At 40.7% G+C, this 21,291-nt stretch overlaps 1 protein-coding gene across 5 annotated transcripts in view; it reads right to left on the reverse strand.

Moving 5' to 3' along the window:
- The window catches only part of APH1B (aph-1 homolog B, gamma-secretase subunit), a 116,119-nt gene that overhangs the window by 90,455 nt on the left and 4,373 nt on the right, over positions 1–21,291 (reverse strand). For 4 of the 5 annotated variants that reach the window (XM_070797450.1, XM_070797451.1, XM_070797449.1 and 1 more), the window contains exons 3-4: positions 16,315–16,385; positions 15,093–15,215 (exon numbers count right to left, since the gene is read on the reverse strand). In XM_070797450.1, the coding sequence (XP_070653551.1) occupies positions 15,093–15,215; positions 16,315–16,385 (194 nt within the window). The remainder of the gene's footprint in view (positions 1–15,092; positions 15,216–16,314; positions 16,386–21,291) is intronic. The other variant, XM_070797452.1, reaches the window with a different exon arrangement.

Raw genomic sequence — 21,291 nt, forward strand, 5'->3', positions numbered from 1 at the left:
AAACTAAGATCATGGCATCTGGTCCCATCACTTCATGGCAAATACACGGGGAAACAGTGACAGACTTTATATTTGGAGCCAGACAGGGAAATAGTGGCTGATCTTATTTTGGGGGGCTCCAAAATCACTGCAGATGGTGACTGCAGCCATGAAAGTAAAAGACGCTTGCTCCCTGGAAGAAAAGTTATGACCAACCTAGACAGCATATTAAGAAGCAGAGACATTACTTTGCCAACAAAGGTCCGTCTAGTCAAGGCTATGGTTTTTCCAGTGGTCATGTATGGAATTGAGAACTGGACTATAAAGAAAGATGAGTGCCAAAGAATTGACAGTTTTGAACTGTGGTGTTGGAGAAGACTCTTGAGAGTCCATTGGACTGCAAGGAGATCCAAGCAGTCAATCCTAAAGGAAATCAGTCCTGAATATTCATTGGAAGGACTGATGCTGAAGCTGAAACTCCAATACTTTGGCCACCTGATGCAAAGAACTGACTCACTGGAAAAGACCCTGATTCTGGGAAATATTAAAGGCAGGAAGAGAAGGGGACAACAGAGGATGAGATGGTTGAATGGCATCACCTACTCAAAGGACACGCTGCTGCTGCTAAGTCGGTTCAGTCGTGTCCGACTCTGTGCGACCCCATAGACGGCAGCCTACCAGGCTCCCCTGTCCTCGGGATTCTCCAGGCAAGAATACTGGAGTGGGTTGCCATTTCCTTCTCCAATGCATCAAAGTGAAAAGTCAAAATGAAGTCGCTCAGTTGTGTCCGACTCTTAGCGACCTCATGGACTGCAGCCTACCAGGCTCCTCCATCCATGGGATTTTCCAGGCAAGAGTACTGGAGTGGGGTGCCATTGCCTTCTCCTCAATGGACATGAGTTGGAGCAAATTCCGGGAGTTGGTGATGGACAGGGAGGCCTGGTATATGCTGCGGTTCATGGGGTTGCAAAGAATCAGACATGACTAAGTGACTGAATTGAACTGAGTTTCTATTATTAGAAATAGAAACTATGGTCATAAGCCTTTACTATTACAATGTGCTGCTTAGATTACTGGGATTTGTTTTTCCTAATTGGTTAGAGGTCCAACAGAAACTGAGACCTGAATATCTATAATGATTCTGTCATATACATGTAGCTAGAGCTACATACACACTATTTTGATACTTCTCTATAGTAAATGGAATTAACTACAATTAGAAATGAAGATTTGTTAATAGTATCACTAGGGTACTCTCTGGAGAAGGTGATGGCACCCCACTCCAGTACTCTTGCCTGGACAATCCCATGGGCGGAGGAGCCTGGTAGGCTGCAGTCCATGGGGTCTCGAAGAGTCGGACATGACTGAGCGACTTCACTTTCAATTTTCACTTTCCTGCATTGGAGAAGGAAATGGCAACCCACTCCAGTGTTCTTGCCTGGAGAATCCCAGGGATGGGGGAGCCTGGTGGGCTGCCATCTATGGGGTCGCACAGAGTCGGACACGACTGAAGCAACTTAGCAGCAGCAGCAGCAGCAGCAGGGTACTGTCTTTTATTTACTAAACCTTTCTCATGTCATGTTCCTAAAGATACAAAATTCTAAAAGTCCTTCAATGAATCAATGAATCTAATTCTAAAATTTAGCTTTTTTTTTTTTTGCCTTACCACACAACACGCAGGATCTTAGTTCCCCAACTAGGGACTGAACCCAGGAAACCTGCAGGGGAAGCTCAGAGTCCTAACCACTGGACCACCAGGGAATCCCCATTGCTTTGTTCTAATACTCTTAAAAGTTAAAAAAAATTTCAAGACTTTCCTGGTGGTCCAGTGGCTAAGACTATGCGCTCCCAATGCAGGGGGCCCCGGGTTCAATCCCTGATCAGGGAACTAGATCCCACATGACACCACTAAAGGTCCTGATGCCACAGTGACGATTGAAGATCCTGAGTGCTGCAAATAAGACCTGGCACAGCCAAATTAAATATTTTTTTTTAATGAAAAAATACTTTTCTAAGTTAATTATAAGAATATCAAAATTATGTGCTTTTATAATCCAGATTAATAAAAAGAGCTTCCGTAATTTCTAATATTTGGGAACATCAATCAGAAAGCTGAAGAGTGCTAAGAAGTATTGTACATCTGTTTGTGAAACTATAGCTTTCTAGTTTTGTTTTGTTTTTAGCTTGCTAGTTTGATAATGGACTTCCTCTTCTAATAACCTTTTACACATTCTCTTGGTAGAGAATGTTTCAATCCAACCTATTTCTAAAGAAAATGTTTCAGTGTTATCTCTAAGAGGCTACATTTACTATTTGGTTCATCAATCCTTGCTGAACACAGCCCAAGCTTTCCAGCACACAAACTCATAACTATCTTCATTGTCATGCTTGTCCCTCTCTCCCTCATTCCCAGTATCTACTCTTCTGTCCTTACAGACAACAGCCTAATATAGCTACTGATTCTAATACTAGCATGGAAACAGCTATCTGGCTTCCCCTGCCAACTTCAGAGAATGTCTATAACCAGGCTAGAGAGCGCCACGGGCTGCTGCTGCTGGGTGGTGGCAACAACAGGCAGAGGAGGACTTCCCAAAGCCAAGGCTCAAACTCAGCTGCCCAGAGCCACGGTGTGATTACTAAAGGGCTCCTGATTTCTCTTCCCCAGTAAGAGAAGGGTCTGGCGCATCAAGGTTCTGCAAAGTGACAGCCTCTCCTCTTTCCTTCCTGGTTGCAGAAACTCGCCAGATCCTGGAGAGATCTCTAGTGACCTAGCCCAAGTCAGACCCCAGAACACAACTAGTGCTTTTGAAAATGCTTTTCCAGTAATAAGGATTTAACTTTACATTTTTGCTTTAAAAACTGTAACAGAATTCTGTTATCTAGTTTATTGTAATATAAATGTACATTTATTACTAACCAAGTAACATTCTCCCACATTAAAATAAGACATTTTGAACGCCATCTCATATAGCCATAAGAAAGGCATAGTACTAGCCCTTAATACCAACCAGATCAAAAAGAAAATGTCCTGAAAGCAATCTGAATATAAACAATATAACACTATGAAATATCATTTCAGATTTATGAAAATGCTCCTGAAGGACATTCACGAGCTGAACAGACTGCCAAGGAAACAATGTTATGCTGACAAGCCCCAGAGCAGATGGTGACGAATGATGAAATTCTCTCCTCCAATCAGTGTGGAGAGTCAGCGTTGGGAAGCCCCTTAAATGCTGTCTGATCCAGTCCCCTGTGCAATGAAAAAGCAGATCCCACACAGGGTCCACTTCCAATTACTCCCAGTTTAGAAGCTTATTTCATCACAACAGTCACTATGGGAAAGTCTCTTCTCAAACTGAACCCAAATCTGGCCTTTTAATTTGGTGAATCTCAAGTGGGGTGATTTTGCCCCCAGAGGTCACCTGTCAATGTCTGTAGACATTTTTGGTTGCCACACTGTGGGTGGGGTACTTCTGGCTTCTAGTAGACAGAAGCCAGGGATGCTGTTGAACATCCTACAATACACAAGACAGCCCCCGCCACCACCCCAACAAAGAACTCCAAAGGCCAACAGTAACAAGGCTGAGAAATCTTTTACCAGCTCCTGCTTCTTAAGAAGCCTAGGAAGGTTCTTTGAAGAACCAAAAGTCAACTCTTTTTTCCCATATGTGGCACATTAAAAATACCTGAAACTCCCTGTTATAGCTCAACTATTGTCACAAAAATGCTGCATAAGAAACCACGCCAAACTCACTGGCCAGAGCTGCCATTGGCACGTAGGGTGTAAGGCAGTGCTTATAGGAACCTGGGGTACAAGTTCCTAATTCAGTGTGTGTGGGCTCTCAGGGTTCTATTAATACTTTGCATGCTGTAAAGCAATTATCCTTTGATTAAAAATAAATTAATTTAAAAAATACTTTGTATGACTGCTTCACTGACTTCATGAAATTAACTAGGACCTTCCCACATCTGATATTGCCCTGGAATGGCTGCAGGTTTACCTTACCCACCATCAGGTTTATCTTTTCTTCAAATGCTTGCTCCAAACCAGCTCTCAAACTTCCACTCCTAAAGCCATATCTAAAGCAAAACCGAGCCCATAAGAACCTGGATGGAGATTTAAATGGAAGTTAGAGGTAACATTTGCAGTTGGATTAGATGTGACTTAATGAAAAAACAGGAGAATCAGGATTACTCCAAGCTTTTGGGCCTGAGCAACAGGAAGGATGGAAGTGCTTCAGCTGAGATGAGGGAGATAACAGAGGTACCCCGCTCTAAAGACGCTGTCCCTCTGTCTTCTGTCCTCCAGAAATGCTTGTAGGTCCAGGATACTGTAAATCATTGTTTCGGTGAATGTAAGGAGAAAGTCCCCTGAGAAATGGAAAAACAGCCTACCATTTGAAACAAGGCACTTCAATCTCAAGATAGAAACATTCAAGAAGATCTTTGTAAATGAAAATATTCAAGTAAATGTTTGGCCAAGAACTTGAGAATGAAAAAGATGGTAAAATCTGATAGCTCCGTCTCTTAAAATAAACCTCAAGCTTGATTAATCCCTTAAAAGAACCATGAAGATTTCCAAACATCTATGCATGTAAGAAAAGCGGTTTGGGGAAACTGAGCTAAAACCTGTTCCAGGAATAGTGTTGGAAAACTTCAGATAACACCAATGAGACGTGTTGCAACGTGAACAATTCCCTCAGAAACCGAGCCATGCAGCCACCCCGAGGGGAACAGGGTGGTTCTCTCTAGCAGAGCAGGGGAGAAGGAGAAGATGAACTGGTAGAAGCGGTTCCAGTGCTGATGAGAATCCTTGGTGAGATGTGAGCACAGAGCAGGTCAGTAAATGCCAGGGGCCCAGCCATGGCGCTGCAGAGGATCAGGAAGGCCAGGCTCATCAATAAAGCTGAAGACAGGATTTTTTTTTCTCCTTGCAAATGATTAATATTGGGTGTCATGGGTAAATTAATATTCCTATAGAACTAAATGAAGGAAGATACTATGCTGAATGATATTTTTAAAAAAAGACTACTTTTTCCCAATGCAAATCATCTTTACAGGGTACTACCATGGCTGCTCATCGTGGCTATGAAAAAAAACTCTGTAAGATTCATTGAAGAAAAAGACACTAAACACACACCAAATAAAGAAATGTTTATTTATTCATAGCACCAAATGTTAAAGGCAGCAGTAGATAAAGAAAATAAGGACCAATTCACATGTGAGGATGACACAGGCCTCAGACTTCTCTGGTGGCCCAGTGGCTAAGATTTCCAATGCAAAGGGCCAAGGTTCAATCCCTGGTCAGGAAACTAGATCCCACATGCTGCCCACTAAAGATCCTGGCATGCTGCAATGAAGACTGAAGATCCTACACGCCACAACTAAGACCAGACACAGCCAAATAAATAAATAAAAGAGGATATAAGGCCTGGAGAGACAGAAGCACAAGGCTTCAGGCTGCTTGAGCTGCAAAGGGGTCAGCAGGGCCTCTTCACCCAGCCACGGGAGCAAGGAGACGTCAGTGTCTCAGAAGGTTACCGGGGACACCCGTGGAAGAGCCGCAGGCTGTGGCATTCTTTCAGCCACTCTCTGACGCAATTCACTGAACTGCCTGTCTGTGCTCTGCCGTCTATGGGGTTGCACAGAGTCGGACACGACTGAAGCGACTTAGCAGCAGCAGCAGCTCTCCCTGAAGATAGCCACCTGGGCTCCGCACACTTGATAATGTATCACAGGCTACTAGAGCCTGTAACAGGCCAAGGCTTGGGGAGAGGAAATTTACAAAGTATAACCTTAACATTTTCAGTTATTTGAGCAACTTGAAGGAAAGACTATTGCACTACTGATGTAAAGAAAGCACAGAATGAAAATACATCTTTGGTGACAAAGCCAATGACAGTATATGAAGTATCCTTGTATCACCAGCAGAGACAGTTGGGATCATTTATTATAATTAAGACTCTAACAAATTCAGAAAAAGATAAGAATTGCAGATTAAGCTTTATAGGCAATTACTTTCTCTGTATCATTAATAATGTAATAGTTCCTCTACCACTTTGGAATTGGTAGTTATTAGATAGTTTTTGGACAAGGCAATGGCACCCCACTCCAGTACTCTTGCTTGGAAAATCCATGGACGGAGGAGCCTGGTGGGATGCTGTCCATGGGGTCGAGAAGAGTCGGACACGACTGAGAGACTTCACTTTCACTTTTCACTTTCATGCACTGGAGAAGGAAATGGCAACCTACTCCAGTGTTCTTGCCTGGAGAATCCCAGGGAGCCTGGTGGGCTGCCGTCTCTGGGGTCGCACAGAGTCAGACACGACTGAAGCGACTTAGCAGCAGAGATAGTTTTGCACACCAAGTGCTTTCACTTAAAAGTCTAAACATTTAACAAACTGCCACATTATAGAGATTATACTCAAAATACTGTGGGGATAAAAGTAAAATGAATTAAAAAAAAAAAAAACTCACTGGGTTTCAACAAGAAAGATTTACTCTCATGCTCATTTGTCTAGAGGATGACTATGCTTTGGCTGATCAAGTGAGCCCAGGCTCACTGGACAGCTCTGTTACTAGTACAGCTGGGTTGGCTTGTCACCGCAGGCTGGGCCCAGGTCTGCTTTATACACGCTCATTCTGTGGTCCAGGCTAAAGGGGCATTAACTACGGGGCATGTTCTCTGGTCCATGACCCAGATCCGAAGAGGGCAGAACCAACCATGCAAGTGCTTTTTAAGTCACTGACTTATATCCAGTTAGTGACTTACATTACATTAGCCATTTGGCCAATTCGTGTCACAGGACTGAGGTCAAAGTCAGCGATAGGCAAGCACAATCTAGTCATCATAAGGCAATGGAAGGATGTGGATGCATAATTTTACTACAGCAGAATGACAAATTTGGACAAAAATGGAATCTCCCACATTCCCTTTCATTTTTCTTTAAGCGCAATATTCCTCTGCCCTTCAGTCATACAGCTTCTAGGTTTTTCACCATACGAATGATGTTCTTCTATACCAACTTTAGTGCTTCAGTATTCCTATTAAATCACAATGCTCAGAACTGAACACAAGGACTTCCCTAGTGGTCCAGTGGTTGAGAATCTGCCTGCCAATGTGGGAAACACAGGTTCAATCCCTGGTCTGGAAATGTTACACACACTGAGTGGGCCAACTAAGCCCATGTGCCACAACTACTGAGCCCTAACTGCTGAAGCTGGTGCTCTGCAACAAGAGAAGCCACTGCTGTGAGAAGCTCACACACCACAGCTAGAGTAGCCTCCACTGGCCACTACTAGAGAAAGTCCGTGTTCAGTATCAAAGACCCAGCACAGCCAGAAATAAGCAAATATAATTACCTTGAAGAAATAAAAAAGAACTGAACATGATACTTCACATGCGATCTGACCCATACTGACTTCTCCAAATAAAAGGTTTAGTAGCTAAAAAGTTGAAAATCTCACCTAGACAAGAGCACTGCCAAGAAAATATAATGTAAATGAAATGACTTAGGGAAGTTTTAAAAATAAAACATCAGATATTCTTACTGAGTAATTAATACATTCTTCTTCTAAATCATAAGGGAGCCGATTCAGACTGATGAACCCAGATACCACATAAATCAGAGGAATTATCCTTTCTCTAAATGCTATGCTTCAAGAACCAAATTCTCTACCCTTAGGCCATTTTATAGTTTATAAAGCACTTAAATATATGCTCTCTAATTTCATTTAATTCTTTATAACCTGGAGCTAGGTTATTATTTTTGCCTCTGATGAAAGATGAGGAAATTGAAGGCTGGACGGAAGTCCAGTACTTCTGTACCCATGAACAATGTCTTTCTTACCTCCGGGACTACTAGGAAGACTGCTTCCCTCTGCCTGGAACATTCCTTCCCAACACCCAGCTTGCTCTGCCAGCCTACCTACTATTCATCCTTTAACTTTCTACTGACAGCACTTCCTCCATAAGCAATGCCTACCTTTCCTTTTTTTTCAAAAAATATTTATGAGTTCATCTAGAAACAAAGAACTCCACAAAGTGCTGGGGATACTGCAGGAAACAAGGCAGAGTCTTTGCCCTTTTATGGCTGAGCATCCAGTTGGGGTGAAAGACACAAATAACTACACAGTTGACTAATTACCTACAAATATGGTAAGTATTACAAAGGAGAAGCACTGATACAATGAGTGGGTGAGAGCTGTTGTGTGCATTCATGGCTCTTCCTCATCACAGTACTTAGCGCACTTTGTTACCATCAGTTGTTTGTCTTTATTCCCCACTGTGAGTGGAAAGTATATACAGACTGGGCTATTGAATAAAAATATTTATTTATGGAATGAGAGATTAAATGATCAAAGGACTTGCCTAAAATACTAAATTAATGAGCCAGGATATGACTTGAACTTAAGACTCAATTCCCATACCTTGCCTCTATACAGAATTTCTAAGAAATGGTAATGATTCTAATAAAAGTTAATGTTAGCCTGCTACACAACTACAAACAAAAAGAATTAACTTATAATACATTTAATTTATAAACTATGCTTAGTTGCTACATGACAACCTATGTACATACAGGTATCACATAGTATATAACTTGTACTAACAGATATACTAATTAGATTTCATAGTCTTTTTTATTCTGGTTATTACTTAGCCATTTGTAATGGAGTACAGTAAAGAGCCTCTTGAGGAAAGTGAAAGAAGAGAGTGAAAAAGTTGGCTTAAAGCTCAACATTCAGAAAACTAAGATCATGGCATCTGGTCCCATCACTTCATGGCAAATAGATGGGGAAACAGTGGAAACAGTGACAGACTATTTTTTTGGGCTCCAAAATCACTGCAGATGGTGACTGCAGCCATGAAATTAAAAGACGCTTACTCCTTGGAAGGAAAATTATGATCAACTTAGACAGCATATTAAAAAGCAGAAACATTACTTTGCTAATGAAGGTCTGTCTAATCAAGGCTATGGTTTTTCCAATAGTCATGTATGGATGTGAGAGTTGGACCATAAACAAAGTTGAGCTCCAAAGAATTGATGCTTTTGAACTGTGGTGTTGGAGAAGACTCTTGAGAGTCCCTTGGACTACAAGGAGATCCAACCAGTCCATCCTAAAGGAAATCAATACTGAATAATCATTGCAAGGACTGATGCTGAAGTTGAAACTCCATTACTTCGGCCACCTGATGCAAAGAACTGACTCATTTGAGAAGACCCTGATGCTGGGCAAGACTGAAGGCAGGAGGAGAAGGGGACAACAGAGGATGAGATGGTTGGATGGCACCACCGACTCAATGGATATGAGTTTGAGTAAACTCCAGGAGTTGGTGAAGGACAGGGAGACCTGGTGTGCTGCAGTCCATGGGGTCGCAAAGAGTTGGACACGACTGAATGACTGAACTGAACTGAAACTAAATGAAAAATTTTAAATGATCTCATGCTTAAATACATGGTAATAGCAGCAAATAATACATACAATAAACACAAATACAAGCAAATTTGAGATTATATTCTTAAATGCAATAAGCAATTTCTTAAATGTATAATTCAAAATTTATGCTCCAAAGAATGATGTTATAACAAATAAACTCTAGCACATGATAAAGTAACAGGTATTCCTGACTCTATAGGTACACATCCATAGTATGGTCAGCCTGCTATCCTAACTTAGCTAAAGATATTCAGTTCAGTTCAGTTACTCAGTCATGTCCGACTCTTTGCGACCCCATGAACCGCAGCACACCAGGCTTCCCTGTCCATCACCAACTCCCGGAGTCCACCCAAACCCATGTACGTTGAGTCGGTGACGCCATCAAACCATTTCATCCTGTCGTCCCCTTTTCCTCCTGCTCCCAATTCCTCCCAGTATCCGGGTCTTTTCCAATGAGTCAGCTCTTAGCATCAGGTGGCCAAAGTATTGGAGTTTCAGCTTCAACATCAGTCCTTCCAATGAACACCCAGGACTGATCTCCTTTAGGATGGACTGCTTGGATCTCCTTGCAGTCCAAAGGACTCTGAAGAGTCTTCTCCAACACCACAGTTCAAAAGCATCAATTCTTCAGCGCTTAGCTTTCTTTATAGTCCAACTCTCACATCCATACATGACCACTGAAAAAACCATAGCCTTGACTAGACAGACCTGTGTTGGCAAAGTAATATCTCTGCTTTTTAATATGCTATCTAGGTTGGTCATAACTTTCCTTCCAAGAAGTTCAGTTCAGTTCAGTCGCTCAGTCGTGTCTAACTCTTTTCAACCCCATGAATCGCAGCACGCCAGGCCTCCCTGTGCATCACCAACTCCCGGAGTTCACTCAGACTCACGTCCATCGAGTCAGTGATGCCATCCAGCCATCTCATCCTCTGTCATCCCCTTCTCCTCCTGCCCCCAATCCCTCCCAGCATCAGAGTCTTTTCCAATGAGTCAACTCTTCGCATGAGGTGGCCAAAGTACTGGAGTTTCAGCTTCAACATCAGTCCTTCCAAAGAAATCCCAGGGCTGATCTCCTTCAGAATGGACTGGTTGGATCTCCTTGCAGTCCAAGGGACTCTCAAGAGCCTTCTCCAACACCACAGTTCAAAAGCATCAATTCTTTGGTGCTCAGCCTTCTTCACAGTCCAACTCTCACATCCATACATGACCACAGGAAAAGCCATAGCCTTGACTAGACGAACCTTTGTTGGCAAAGTAACGTCTCTGCTTTTGAGTAAGCGTCTTTTAATTTCATGGCTGAAATCACCATCTGCAGTGATTTTGGAGCCAAGAAAAATAAAGTCAGCTACTGTTTCCCCATCTATTTGCCATGAAGTGATGGGACTGGATGCCATGATCTTAGTTTTCTGAATGTTGAGCTTTACGCCAACTTTTTCACTCTCCTCTTTCTCTTTCATCAAGGGACTTTTTAGTTCCTCTTCACTTTCTGCCATAAGGGTGGTGTCATCTGCATATCTGAGGTCATTGATATTTCTCCCAGCAATCTTGATTCCAACTTGTGCTTCATCCAGCCCAGCGTTTCTCATGATGTACTCTGCATATAAGTTAAATAAGCAGGGTGACAATATACAGCCTTGATGTATTCCTTTTCCTATTTGGAACCAGACTATTGTTCCATGTCCGGTTCTAACTGTTGCTTCCTCACCTGCATACAGATTTCTCAAGAAGGAGGTCAGGTGGTCTGGTGGGCCCATGTCTTTCAGAATTTTCCACAGTTTATTGTGATCCACACAGTCAAAGGCTTTGGCATAGTCAATAAAGCAGAAATAGATGTTTTTCTGGAACTCTCTTGCTTTTTCGATGATCCAGCGAATGTTGGCAATTTGATCTCTGGTTTCTCTGCCATTTCAGCTTGAATATCTGGAAGTTCATGGTTCATGTATTGCTGAAGCCTGGCTTGGAGAATTTTAAGCATCACTTTACTACCGTGTGAGATGAGTGCAATTGTGCGGTAGTTTGAGCATTCTTTGGCATTGCCTTTCTTTGGGATTGGAATGAAAACTGACCTTTTCCAGTCCTATGGCCACTGCTGACTTTTCCAAATTTGCTGGCATATTGAGTGCAGCACTTTCACCGCATCATCTTTTAGGATTTGAAATAGCTCAACTGGAATTCTATCACCTCCATTAGCTCTGCTCGTAGTGATGCTTCCTAAGGCCCACTTGAGTTCACATTCCAGGATGTCTGGCTCTAGGTCAGTGATCACACCATCGTGATTATCTGGGTCATGAAGATCTTTTTTGTACAGTTCTTCTGTGTATTCTTGCCACCTCTAAAGATATTATCTAAAGATATTATAACAGTTTTTTTCTTGAATTTACAGAAGTCACACATACTATCACCAAACTGCTGCACATTTTTTACTTTCTTCTAAAAGAATCTTTTTAAGTCAATCTTGCAAAAACAGCCTAGCTCTCTAAAGAGAATTAGCGCCATCTAGTGACAGAAGCTGGTAGAAAAATAAATTTCATTAGGAGACTGTTATTTGAGAAGCAAAGAAGAAAACTGCTTATGTAGCAGTATAATACACTGATTTAGAAAAATACAGAAAACTCTAGCACCCCCTCCTGGCTATGTTTTATTAATTTATATTGGATTCTAACAGATTTTAGCTACTTGTACTCCAGTTCTAAAAAAACGCTAAGACTCCTTATTACGATTTTTTTACGTTGTCAGAAATATTCTAGTTATGGGATGTTTAAAAGGAAGATAATTTGCTCTGTTGGAGGCACGACTAAATCAGTATGACCCACTGTACTAACATACTTTCCTTTCCCTTAACTTGCAGCCAGATGTGAAGGGCCTTGACTTTATCCTGCAGGCCTTGAAAAGCCCTTACCTAGTTTTACACAGGAAAGATTTATTTGGGGACAGTATAAAGGATGGATACCTATAGAAAGTGTGTTGAGGAAAGACTAACCAGGTGGGGGTTAATGGTAGTAATCTAGACAGGAGGTAACAAGGCCTAAACCGAAATGATGAACAAGAGTCCACTGGGTTAGAGGATCACTGTAACATGCAGGATATCTGTCAACTTTTTACTGCAGCAATTTTTTAAATTCGGTTATACCTCATCTTATCCTGGAGAAGGAAATGGCAACCCACTCCAGTATTCTTGCCTGGGAGATTCTGTGGACAAAGGAGCCTGGCGGGCTACAGTCTATGGGGTCGCAGAGAGTCCAGCGTCACTGAGCGACTAACACTTTCATCTTATATCTTTTCTGTTATTACTTCAAACTGCCTTGACGAGATTAATCACTTTTTGGGGGGGTCTTATTCCCCCTACAAAATGATAAGCTCCTTGAAGACAAATTACTTTTATAAAGATGTTAAAGATGATTTAATTAAAAGAATCTGTGCATGGGGTCATTTATTTCAATGATATAGCTTATGAAGACAAAAAAAATACAGTGGTGTTTTAGAAAACTATTTTTTGATAGATTCTTGTGTAATTTAGGAGAGTTTATACTAATTATGTACACTACCAACTCTTAAACGTGTGATCATTGTATCACGGGGACAATATTCATCTGATGGATGAAAAAGCAGTTTGAAATATATTGGCTTTTTTTTATAGGCATCTTTGGATAAAGGTGAACTCAACTATTTTTTTTTTAAAGAATACAGTACAGTTTATTTTTAAATGTTCAAAAGCAAGAAGACTAAATATATTTTTTCAGATACACACATGAAGGTAAAACTTCCAGGTTTTAGCATCAAAGTAAAACATCTGTACATGTTAAAAACCTAACTTTCAGACCTGGCTAACCCAGGGACTGAACACCACAAAATCAGGGCCACAGTTTCCTGTGGGGGAGGAGTGGGGAGGAGCAAGGGACTCTAAGTTCCTGCTCATGTTCCAGTTCTTAAGAAACAAGGAAGATGGGTTGTTACAGTTGCAATTTTAGATATGGTACACACATTTTTTAGATAAGTGACATTACCTCACATTAAATAAGAACTGTTTTCCTTCCTCTCAATTTCAAGATTAAATTATACTTTCCATCCCCAAAAGCGGCCAAGATGACAAACTATAAAGATTAGTCCTTACACTGCCAATAAATAAAAATAAAAACAAAAACAACACAGGCAGAACACTTTGACTGAAATCACAGCAAGATCCTCTATGACTGACCTCCTAGAGTAATGGAAATAAAAACAAAAATAAACAAATGAGACCTAATTAAAAGTTTTTGCACAATGACAGAAACTACAAGCAAAGTGAAAAGAAAACCCTCAGAATAGGAGAAAATAATAGCAAATGAAACACGGACAAAAGATTAATCTCCAAAATATACAAGCAGCTCGTGCAACTCATATCAGAAAAACAACCCAATCAAAAAGTTGGGCAGAAGACCTAAACAAACATTTCTCCAAAGAAGACATACAGATGGCTAATAAGCACATGAAAAGATGCTCAACATCGCTCGTTATTAGAGAAATGCAAATCAAAACTACAATAAGGTATCATCTCACACCAGTCAGAACAGTCATCATCAAAAAGTCTACAAACAATTAATGCTGGAGAGGGTGTGGAGAAAAGGGAACTTTCTTGCACTGTTGGTGGGAATGCAAAGTGATATGGCCACTATGGAGAACAGTGTGGAGATTCCTTAAAAAACTAGGAATAAAACTACCATATGACCCAGAAATCCCACTACTGGGAAATCATAATTGAAAAAGACACATGTACCCCAATGTTCACTGCAGCACTATTTACAATAGCTAGGACATGGAAGCACCTAGATGTCCAACAGGTGAAAGGATAAAGAAGTTGTGGTCCATATACACAATGGAGTAATACTCAGCTATAAAAAGGAACACATGTGAGTCAGTTCTAATAAGGCTGATGAACCTAGAGCCTCTTAAATAGAGTGAAGAAAGTCAGAAAGAGAAAGACAAATACTGTATATTAACACATATATGTGGAATCTAGAAAGATGGTACTGATTCTATTTGCAGGGCAGCAAAAGAGGTGCACACAGAAAGAATAGACTTTTGGTCTCAGTCAGGGAGGGAGCAGGTAGGAGGACTTGAGAGAGCAGTACTGAAATGTACATTACCACATGTGAAACAGCCAGTGGGGACATGCTACATGATGCAGGAAACCCACTCTGTGACAACACAGAGGGGTGGGGTGGGGAGGGAGGTGGGAAGGAGGTTTAAGAGGGAGGGGACATGTGTATGCCTGTGGCTGTTTCATGCTTAAGTATGGCAGAAACCATCACAATATTGCAAAGTAATTGTCCTCCAATTAAAAATTAAATGTTAAAAATAATAAATAAAAATAATGCTGTTAGAAAAAATCAAAAAAGCATGTAGCTAGTGCCCGAACCCTAACCCTATAAAAATTCACTTATATCAACTATACAGCAAAATTATTAGTATAGTAACAGAAAAATGAATTTTATACAAGCTAAATCCACTCTAAAATTCAAAAATACCCTAACTGTAATTCTTACTTTCCTAGGTCTCTTTCATCACAGTGTCTAACAGTACCTTGCCTTTAGAAGGTACAACATAAATTTCTATTCACTGGAATTCCTAAACCAGGGAATTCCACTAGGGATGACCATAGACCAGAAGTCTGAACATTCAAACCAGACACATACCTGAATATAGGAAGAACTGGGGAGGGTCTCCATGAATGCCCACTGTGCCTGGTCCCAAGGAGTCAGACAGGGTATTTACAAAGGAAAATACGCCACTCATGATTCCAAAGCCCAGGCCAGAAACTAAAGAGGAAGGAAAACACTGTTAAACCTTATTCACACTATGATTTCTCTTCAAATCACATCCCCAAGGACTGGGGGACACTATTTTGCTGAAGGAAAAAGGGTGCACAGACTGTTGGAGAAGCAGTGGGAAGTTGTCTCAGAAAAGGCAAGTGTTTGGCAAAATGATGAACTGGGGTGGAGGCGTGGGGGAATGGACAGTGAAATGTAGCAGAGAAATGAAAAACGACAGAAAGAGATCCAAGAAGGCTCTGAAGTGACAGGCGAGACGGATATGATATTAAAGCTCTGACTTTAATTCATGATAACAGAGTCTACAGAATTAATTTTGATGCAATTGAGCTTGAGGGGTGACTGCATTGTAAAGAGGGATCCCTCAGTCAAGCTGGGTGACTCAATTTAGGAACCTAGATCCAACCTTTAAACCATAATTCTGAAAGAAAAATATGAAAAGGTATTAACTGTATTAATATGAAGAGTTTTCCCAGTACAAATTCATGGAATCAACCCAGAGAGGGTAATAGTAACATCACTTGGAAACTGTTAACGGAGTGTATACATGTTAATAAAAACCTAACTGTCAAATTTGGTTAATAGTTAATGGACACACAGATAAGAGTCAATTGAAATCACTTTCCTTTATAAAAGGGCTCTGCTACTACTGCTAAGTTGCTTCAGTTGTGTCCGACTCTCTGTGACCCCATAGACAGCAGCCTACCAGGCTCCTCCATCCCTGGGATTCTCCAGGCAAGAACACTGGAGTGGGTTGCCATTTCCTTCTCCAATGCGTGAAAGTGAAAAATGAAAGTGAAGTTGCTCAGTCATGTCTGACTCTTTGTGACCCCATGGACTACAGCCCACCAGGCTCCTCCGTCCATGGGATTTTCCAGGCAAGAGTACTGGAGTGGGGTGCCCTTGCCTTCTCCATATAAAAGGGCTCTAGAAAACAACAACAACAAAAAATACACCAATAGGTCAATGCAGTAATACTACTAGAAACCCACAAAGCTATAAAAGATAAAAATGGCTTTTAGGTCAAGTTTTTTTTTTGTTTTTTTTTTTTTTTTTATCTTTACAACACTATGCAGCTCTAACTTACCATAAGCCAGCAATCTCATAGAGGGTGCTTTCTCATATGGGTTTATAGTCTTCAAACCCTCACTGGCTTTTCTAAAATAAAAACACACATATAATTTTTTTATAGTAGTATATCAGAAAAACACATAAGGTATCTTAAAATTCAGATACTTAATGAGGTTTTTGATCAGATTATACTCTAAATCTAAAATCCATTTAAATGAGTACAACAAAGCTTCAAATAACTAAAATCAACCAAAATTTCCAATCAACTTTTGCCTTTTATCTGACATTCACAAAGAATAGGAAAAATAATATAAGTAAACAAGCCATCAGTATTGGGTTTAATAAGGGGGAAAAAAAGCAATACTTATGACTAAGCTTGTGTGTTAAGTGACTTCAGTCATATCTGACTCTGTGCGACCCTATGTACTGTAGCCCGCCAGGCTCCTCTGTCCAGGATGCTCCAAGCAATAATACTGGAGTGGGCTGCACCACCCAAGGACTGAACTTTCATTTCTTATTCTCCTGTACTGGCAGGTGATTCTTTACCACTAGCACCACCATGACTAAGCTTCAGTATCAGTTCACTCACTCAGTTGTGTCCAACTCTTTGCAAGCCCATGGACTGCAGCACGCCAGGCCTTCCTGTCCATCACCAACTTGAGGAGTTTACTCAAACTCATGTCCATTGAGTCAGTGATGCCATCCAACCATCTCATCCTCTGTCATCCCCTTCTCCTCCCGCCTTCAATCTTTCCCAGCAGCAGGCTCTTTTCAAATGAGTCATTTCTTTGCATCAGGTGGCCAAAATATTGGAGTTTCAGCCTCAACATAAGTTCTTCCAATGAATATTCAGGACTGATTTCCTTTAGGATGGACTGGTTGGATCTCCTTGCAGTCCAAGGGACTCTCAAGAGTCTTCTCCAACACCACAGTTCAAAAGCATCAATTCTTCGGCACTCAGCTTTCTTTATAGTCCAACTCTCACATCCATACATGACCACTGGAAAAACCAAAGCCTTGACTAGACAGACCTTTGTTGGCAAAGTAATATCTCTGCTTTTGAATATGCTGTCTAGGTTGGTCATAACTTTTCTTCCAAGGAGCAAGCGTCTTTTAATTTCATGGCTGAAATCACCATCTGCAGTGATTTTGGAGCCCAAAAAATAAAGTCAGCCACTGTTTCCCCACCTATTTGCCATGAAGTGATGGGACCGGATGCCATGATCTTCGTTTTCTGAATGTTGAACTTTAAGCCAACTTTTTCTCTCTCCTCTTTCTCTTTCATCAAGAGGCTCTTTAGTTCTTCTTTGCTTTCTGCCATAAGGGTGGTGTCATCTGCATAGCTGAGATTATTGATATTTCTCCCAGCAATCTTGATTCCAGCTTGTGCTTCATCCAGCCCAGCGTTTCTCATGATGTACTCTGCATAGAAGTTAAATAAGCAGGGTCGACAGTATACAGCCTTGAAGTACTCCTTTTCCTATTTGGAACCAGTCTGTCTTAGGAAGTACTTAATTCAACATGCCATGGCATCTACCACTCTGAACTGTTCCTCTTCCCAAAGTACTGTATCTTTAATTCCACTTTCTTAGTACTTTGCTGCATTTCTGCCTGGGTTAGACTTATTGTGCCACCCTCCCTTCTACCTTCCACTCCGTAGAACCTAAATGGTACTCATTCCTCAAAGCCTAGTTCAGGCAAAAATTGCTCAAAAAAGCCATCTTTACCAATGATTGATAGTTATTCACCCCATCTCTCTCTAGTCTTAGGTTTGTTTGTTGTTGTTCTTATGGGGATCTTTCATGTGGGATCTTAAATCCCTGACCAGGGATCGAACCTGCCGCCCACACTGGAAGCCAGGTCTTAACCACTAGACCACCTCTCCTTAAGGAAGAGTTAAGGAAGTCCCTCTCCTTAACTTTAAAATCCTGTTCAGACTGATGGTCTGAACTCTCATATGGATACCTAATCACATGGTCTTCTGATTCTAAAACAGTTCTTTCATATCCCCAATCAGGCTTCAGGGGAGAATAAAATGCTACCTTCAGAAAAGAAGATAAGTGAATACCTGAAAGAACCACTGCTCAGTAAGAAATGATCTTCAGAGTGATTGTATCCAGGCTTCTGTTGTGGACAACCTGCAAACTTAGCATGAGTCCTGCCCCCCACTCCGCCACAAATGTGTCAGGACTGTGGCCAGGTCAGTTTCACTCTCGTCACTATTACTATCCCTTGTTGGTTAGAAAGTCTGCAACAATATTCCTGACTCAAAGGATATTTAAATTATATTTACCATAAAATACATTTTGTAAAGCAACTAAGGAACCAAACATTTTAGAATGACTTTTCAACAAGTGCTGAAACAAGAGTGAGTGAGTTTAAGAGTAGAAAATTAGCCAGAACACAGAACTTATATTCTGGGTTATTGTGTTAATTAAATTTCAAGGTATGCATATTCACTGCAGTGAGCCTATCTCATCACATAAATATAAGTATATATTTATATATATTTGCTATATATATATATTATTTAATGTATTAAATAAGGCAACACAGAATTCAATCAAATAGTAATAAGCATAAAGAAAAATGTCTTTGGGATTTCCCTGGTGGTCCAGTGGTTAAGTAAGACCCAACACTTGTATTACAGGGGGCACAGGTTTGATCTCTGGTCAGGGAACCAAGATCCCACATGCCACACAACAAGACCAAAAAAAAAACCAAGGAAAAGAAAAATTTGCCATTTCAGTGCTCTCCATTTGGAAGCATCATTTAGTAGCAGGGACATGAGCCAGAATTTACATGACTGTGATCTTCTTTCTCTGGAACAGTAACCACCTGAAATGCCCAAGTAGCCTATATAAACTCACCTATCACAGGAGTGTTTTGAAAGGCTAATGAATGCTTACAGACCTACATAAGAGCAATAATCTCCATCAACAAACAGATATAATGGTATAATAGAATCAGTAAATTTTGGAAGATTTCTGTTTTATATAAATTGCTCAGTAATGAATAAAAGATTTTTGATATTTAGTATAACAAAGTACTGCTATCACAAATATATTAAGGCTGTAAACTGAAAACTTTTGTAAATGTCCTCCTCCTATGAGGAAGGAAAGGTCTAGTGCACCAACAGTTCTCAGCGCCAATACCAGGAAGTGAAAAAGTAAAAGGCACCGTCATCTGCTTCCAAGTTCCTGATGGAACAACACACAACTGATGACGTGAGGGACAGTGATTTTCATCTCACCATTTTACTGAAATGGAAAAATTCTGTTTGCATTTATTATTGTTTCTAAGAACAAAAAAAGAAAAAGCTCAATTTTTTGAAATATAAACTGAAAAACATATGATAAATCATACCAGCTTTCTTGTTTGCTCTGATTCAGTGCTACATGCGTAAGTAAGAGAGGGAAAGTACCACGGAATATGCATGTAAATGCACTATTTTAGAAATTTTTTAAAATAGACTTATGCCTTTTAAAAGGTTGTAGCAATGATTATCTTATCACTTCTTCTATAAATGATTTTTAAATTACCAAATCTTTATGGGATCAGCATTATTAGACAACTGAAACTACAAAAGCTTCACTCCAAGCCAAAAAAATTCTAGTGTATATTTTAGGCAATACGCAGGACCATAACTTGGATTTTTTTTTTCCTTCTAATTAAGCTAGAAAAAACTATCATTTGTGGCCACGTGTCAATTTCTCACAGTGCAATGCTTTGCTAGGCTGAAAGTTACGATTCATTCATTCAAGATGAAGCACTGTTCCTAAGGCCTGAGTCATGAAATAAATTCATATTGAACTACAATGATAAGTGGCCTTCCCTAGTGGCTCACGGTGGTAAAGAGTCTGCCTGCCAATGCAGGAGACGCAAGTTTGATACCCGGGTTGATACCCTGGAGAAGGAAATGGCAACGCACTCCAGTATTCTTGCCTTGAGAATTCCATGGACAGAGAAGCCTTGAAGTCTACAGTCCATGGGGCTACAAAAGAGCTGGACACTACTGAAGTGACTAAACAACAATAAATACTTTGATTCGACTCTCTCTATATATATATAAAACTGGTGCAAGCTCTCCACACTTAAATCTTGGCACCAAATTCAGGTAGCAAAAATATTATTGAGGCAGTACTTTAAACTTAAAATTTCAAAACCTACCTTGGCAGTGGAGATAGTTAAAATATTGATTAAACTGAAGTTCCTATATTTAATTTGGTGAAGCCTAAGAGAGCAACTTAAATATATCTATATAAATGTTAGTCATGAGTAAAGTACATAATTTTCAAACTTGTTTTAACATGTAACTATATAACATCCAACATTTTAAAAATGTGCTAGGAAAATACTTATCATATTCCAAAGGTTTGTTGCAGATCCATTTTGTAAAGGCAAACAAAGGCACCTGTTAATACATATTTGTCCTATTATTTATCTGCAAATCTCCAAAGGTCCTTTTGGAGGACCAAATATGGTTTCCCCAGAAGGCCAAGGAGGTTTCTCTGAATTCCCTGGCCTGAGAGCCTGCAGACTGACAGCAATACTTCCTTCCGCATGTGGTCCTATGCCCTCACTGCCCTCATTAAAAAGGGCAACCCATGGGGAATTCCCTCGCAATCCAGTGGTTAGGACTCCGCACTGTCATTGCCAGGATGCAGGTTCAATCCTTGGTCAGGGAACTAAGATCCCACAAGCAGCACAGCAATAGCCACCATTCCCCGCCCCCACTCCCCACAAAAAGGCAACTCATGTTGGGCTTGTTGTCTTTTGGAACCTTGGGTTGCTGCTGCTGCTGCTAAGTCACTTCAGTCGTGTCTGACTCTGTGCGGCACAGACGGCAGCCCACCATGCTCCCCCATCCCTGGGATTCTCCAAGCAAGAACACTGGAATGGGTTGCCATTTCCTTCTTCAATGCATGAAAGTGAAAAGTGAACGTGAAGTCGCTCAGTCGTGTCCGACTCTTAGTGACCCCATGGACTGCAG

The sequence above is a fragment of the Bos indicus genome, chromosome 10 (assembly GCF_029378745.1).
Source record: "Bos indicus isolate NIAB-ARS_2022 breed Sahiwal x Tharparkar chromosome 10, NIAB-ARS_B.indTharparkar_mat_pri_1.0, whole genome shotgun sequence".
Taxonomy (NCBI): Eukaryota; Metazoa; Chordata; class Mammalia; order Artiodactyla; family Bovidae; genus Bos; species Bos indicus.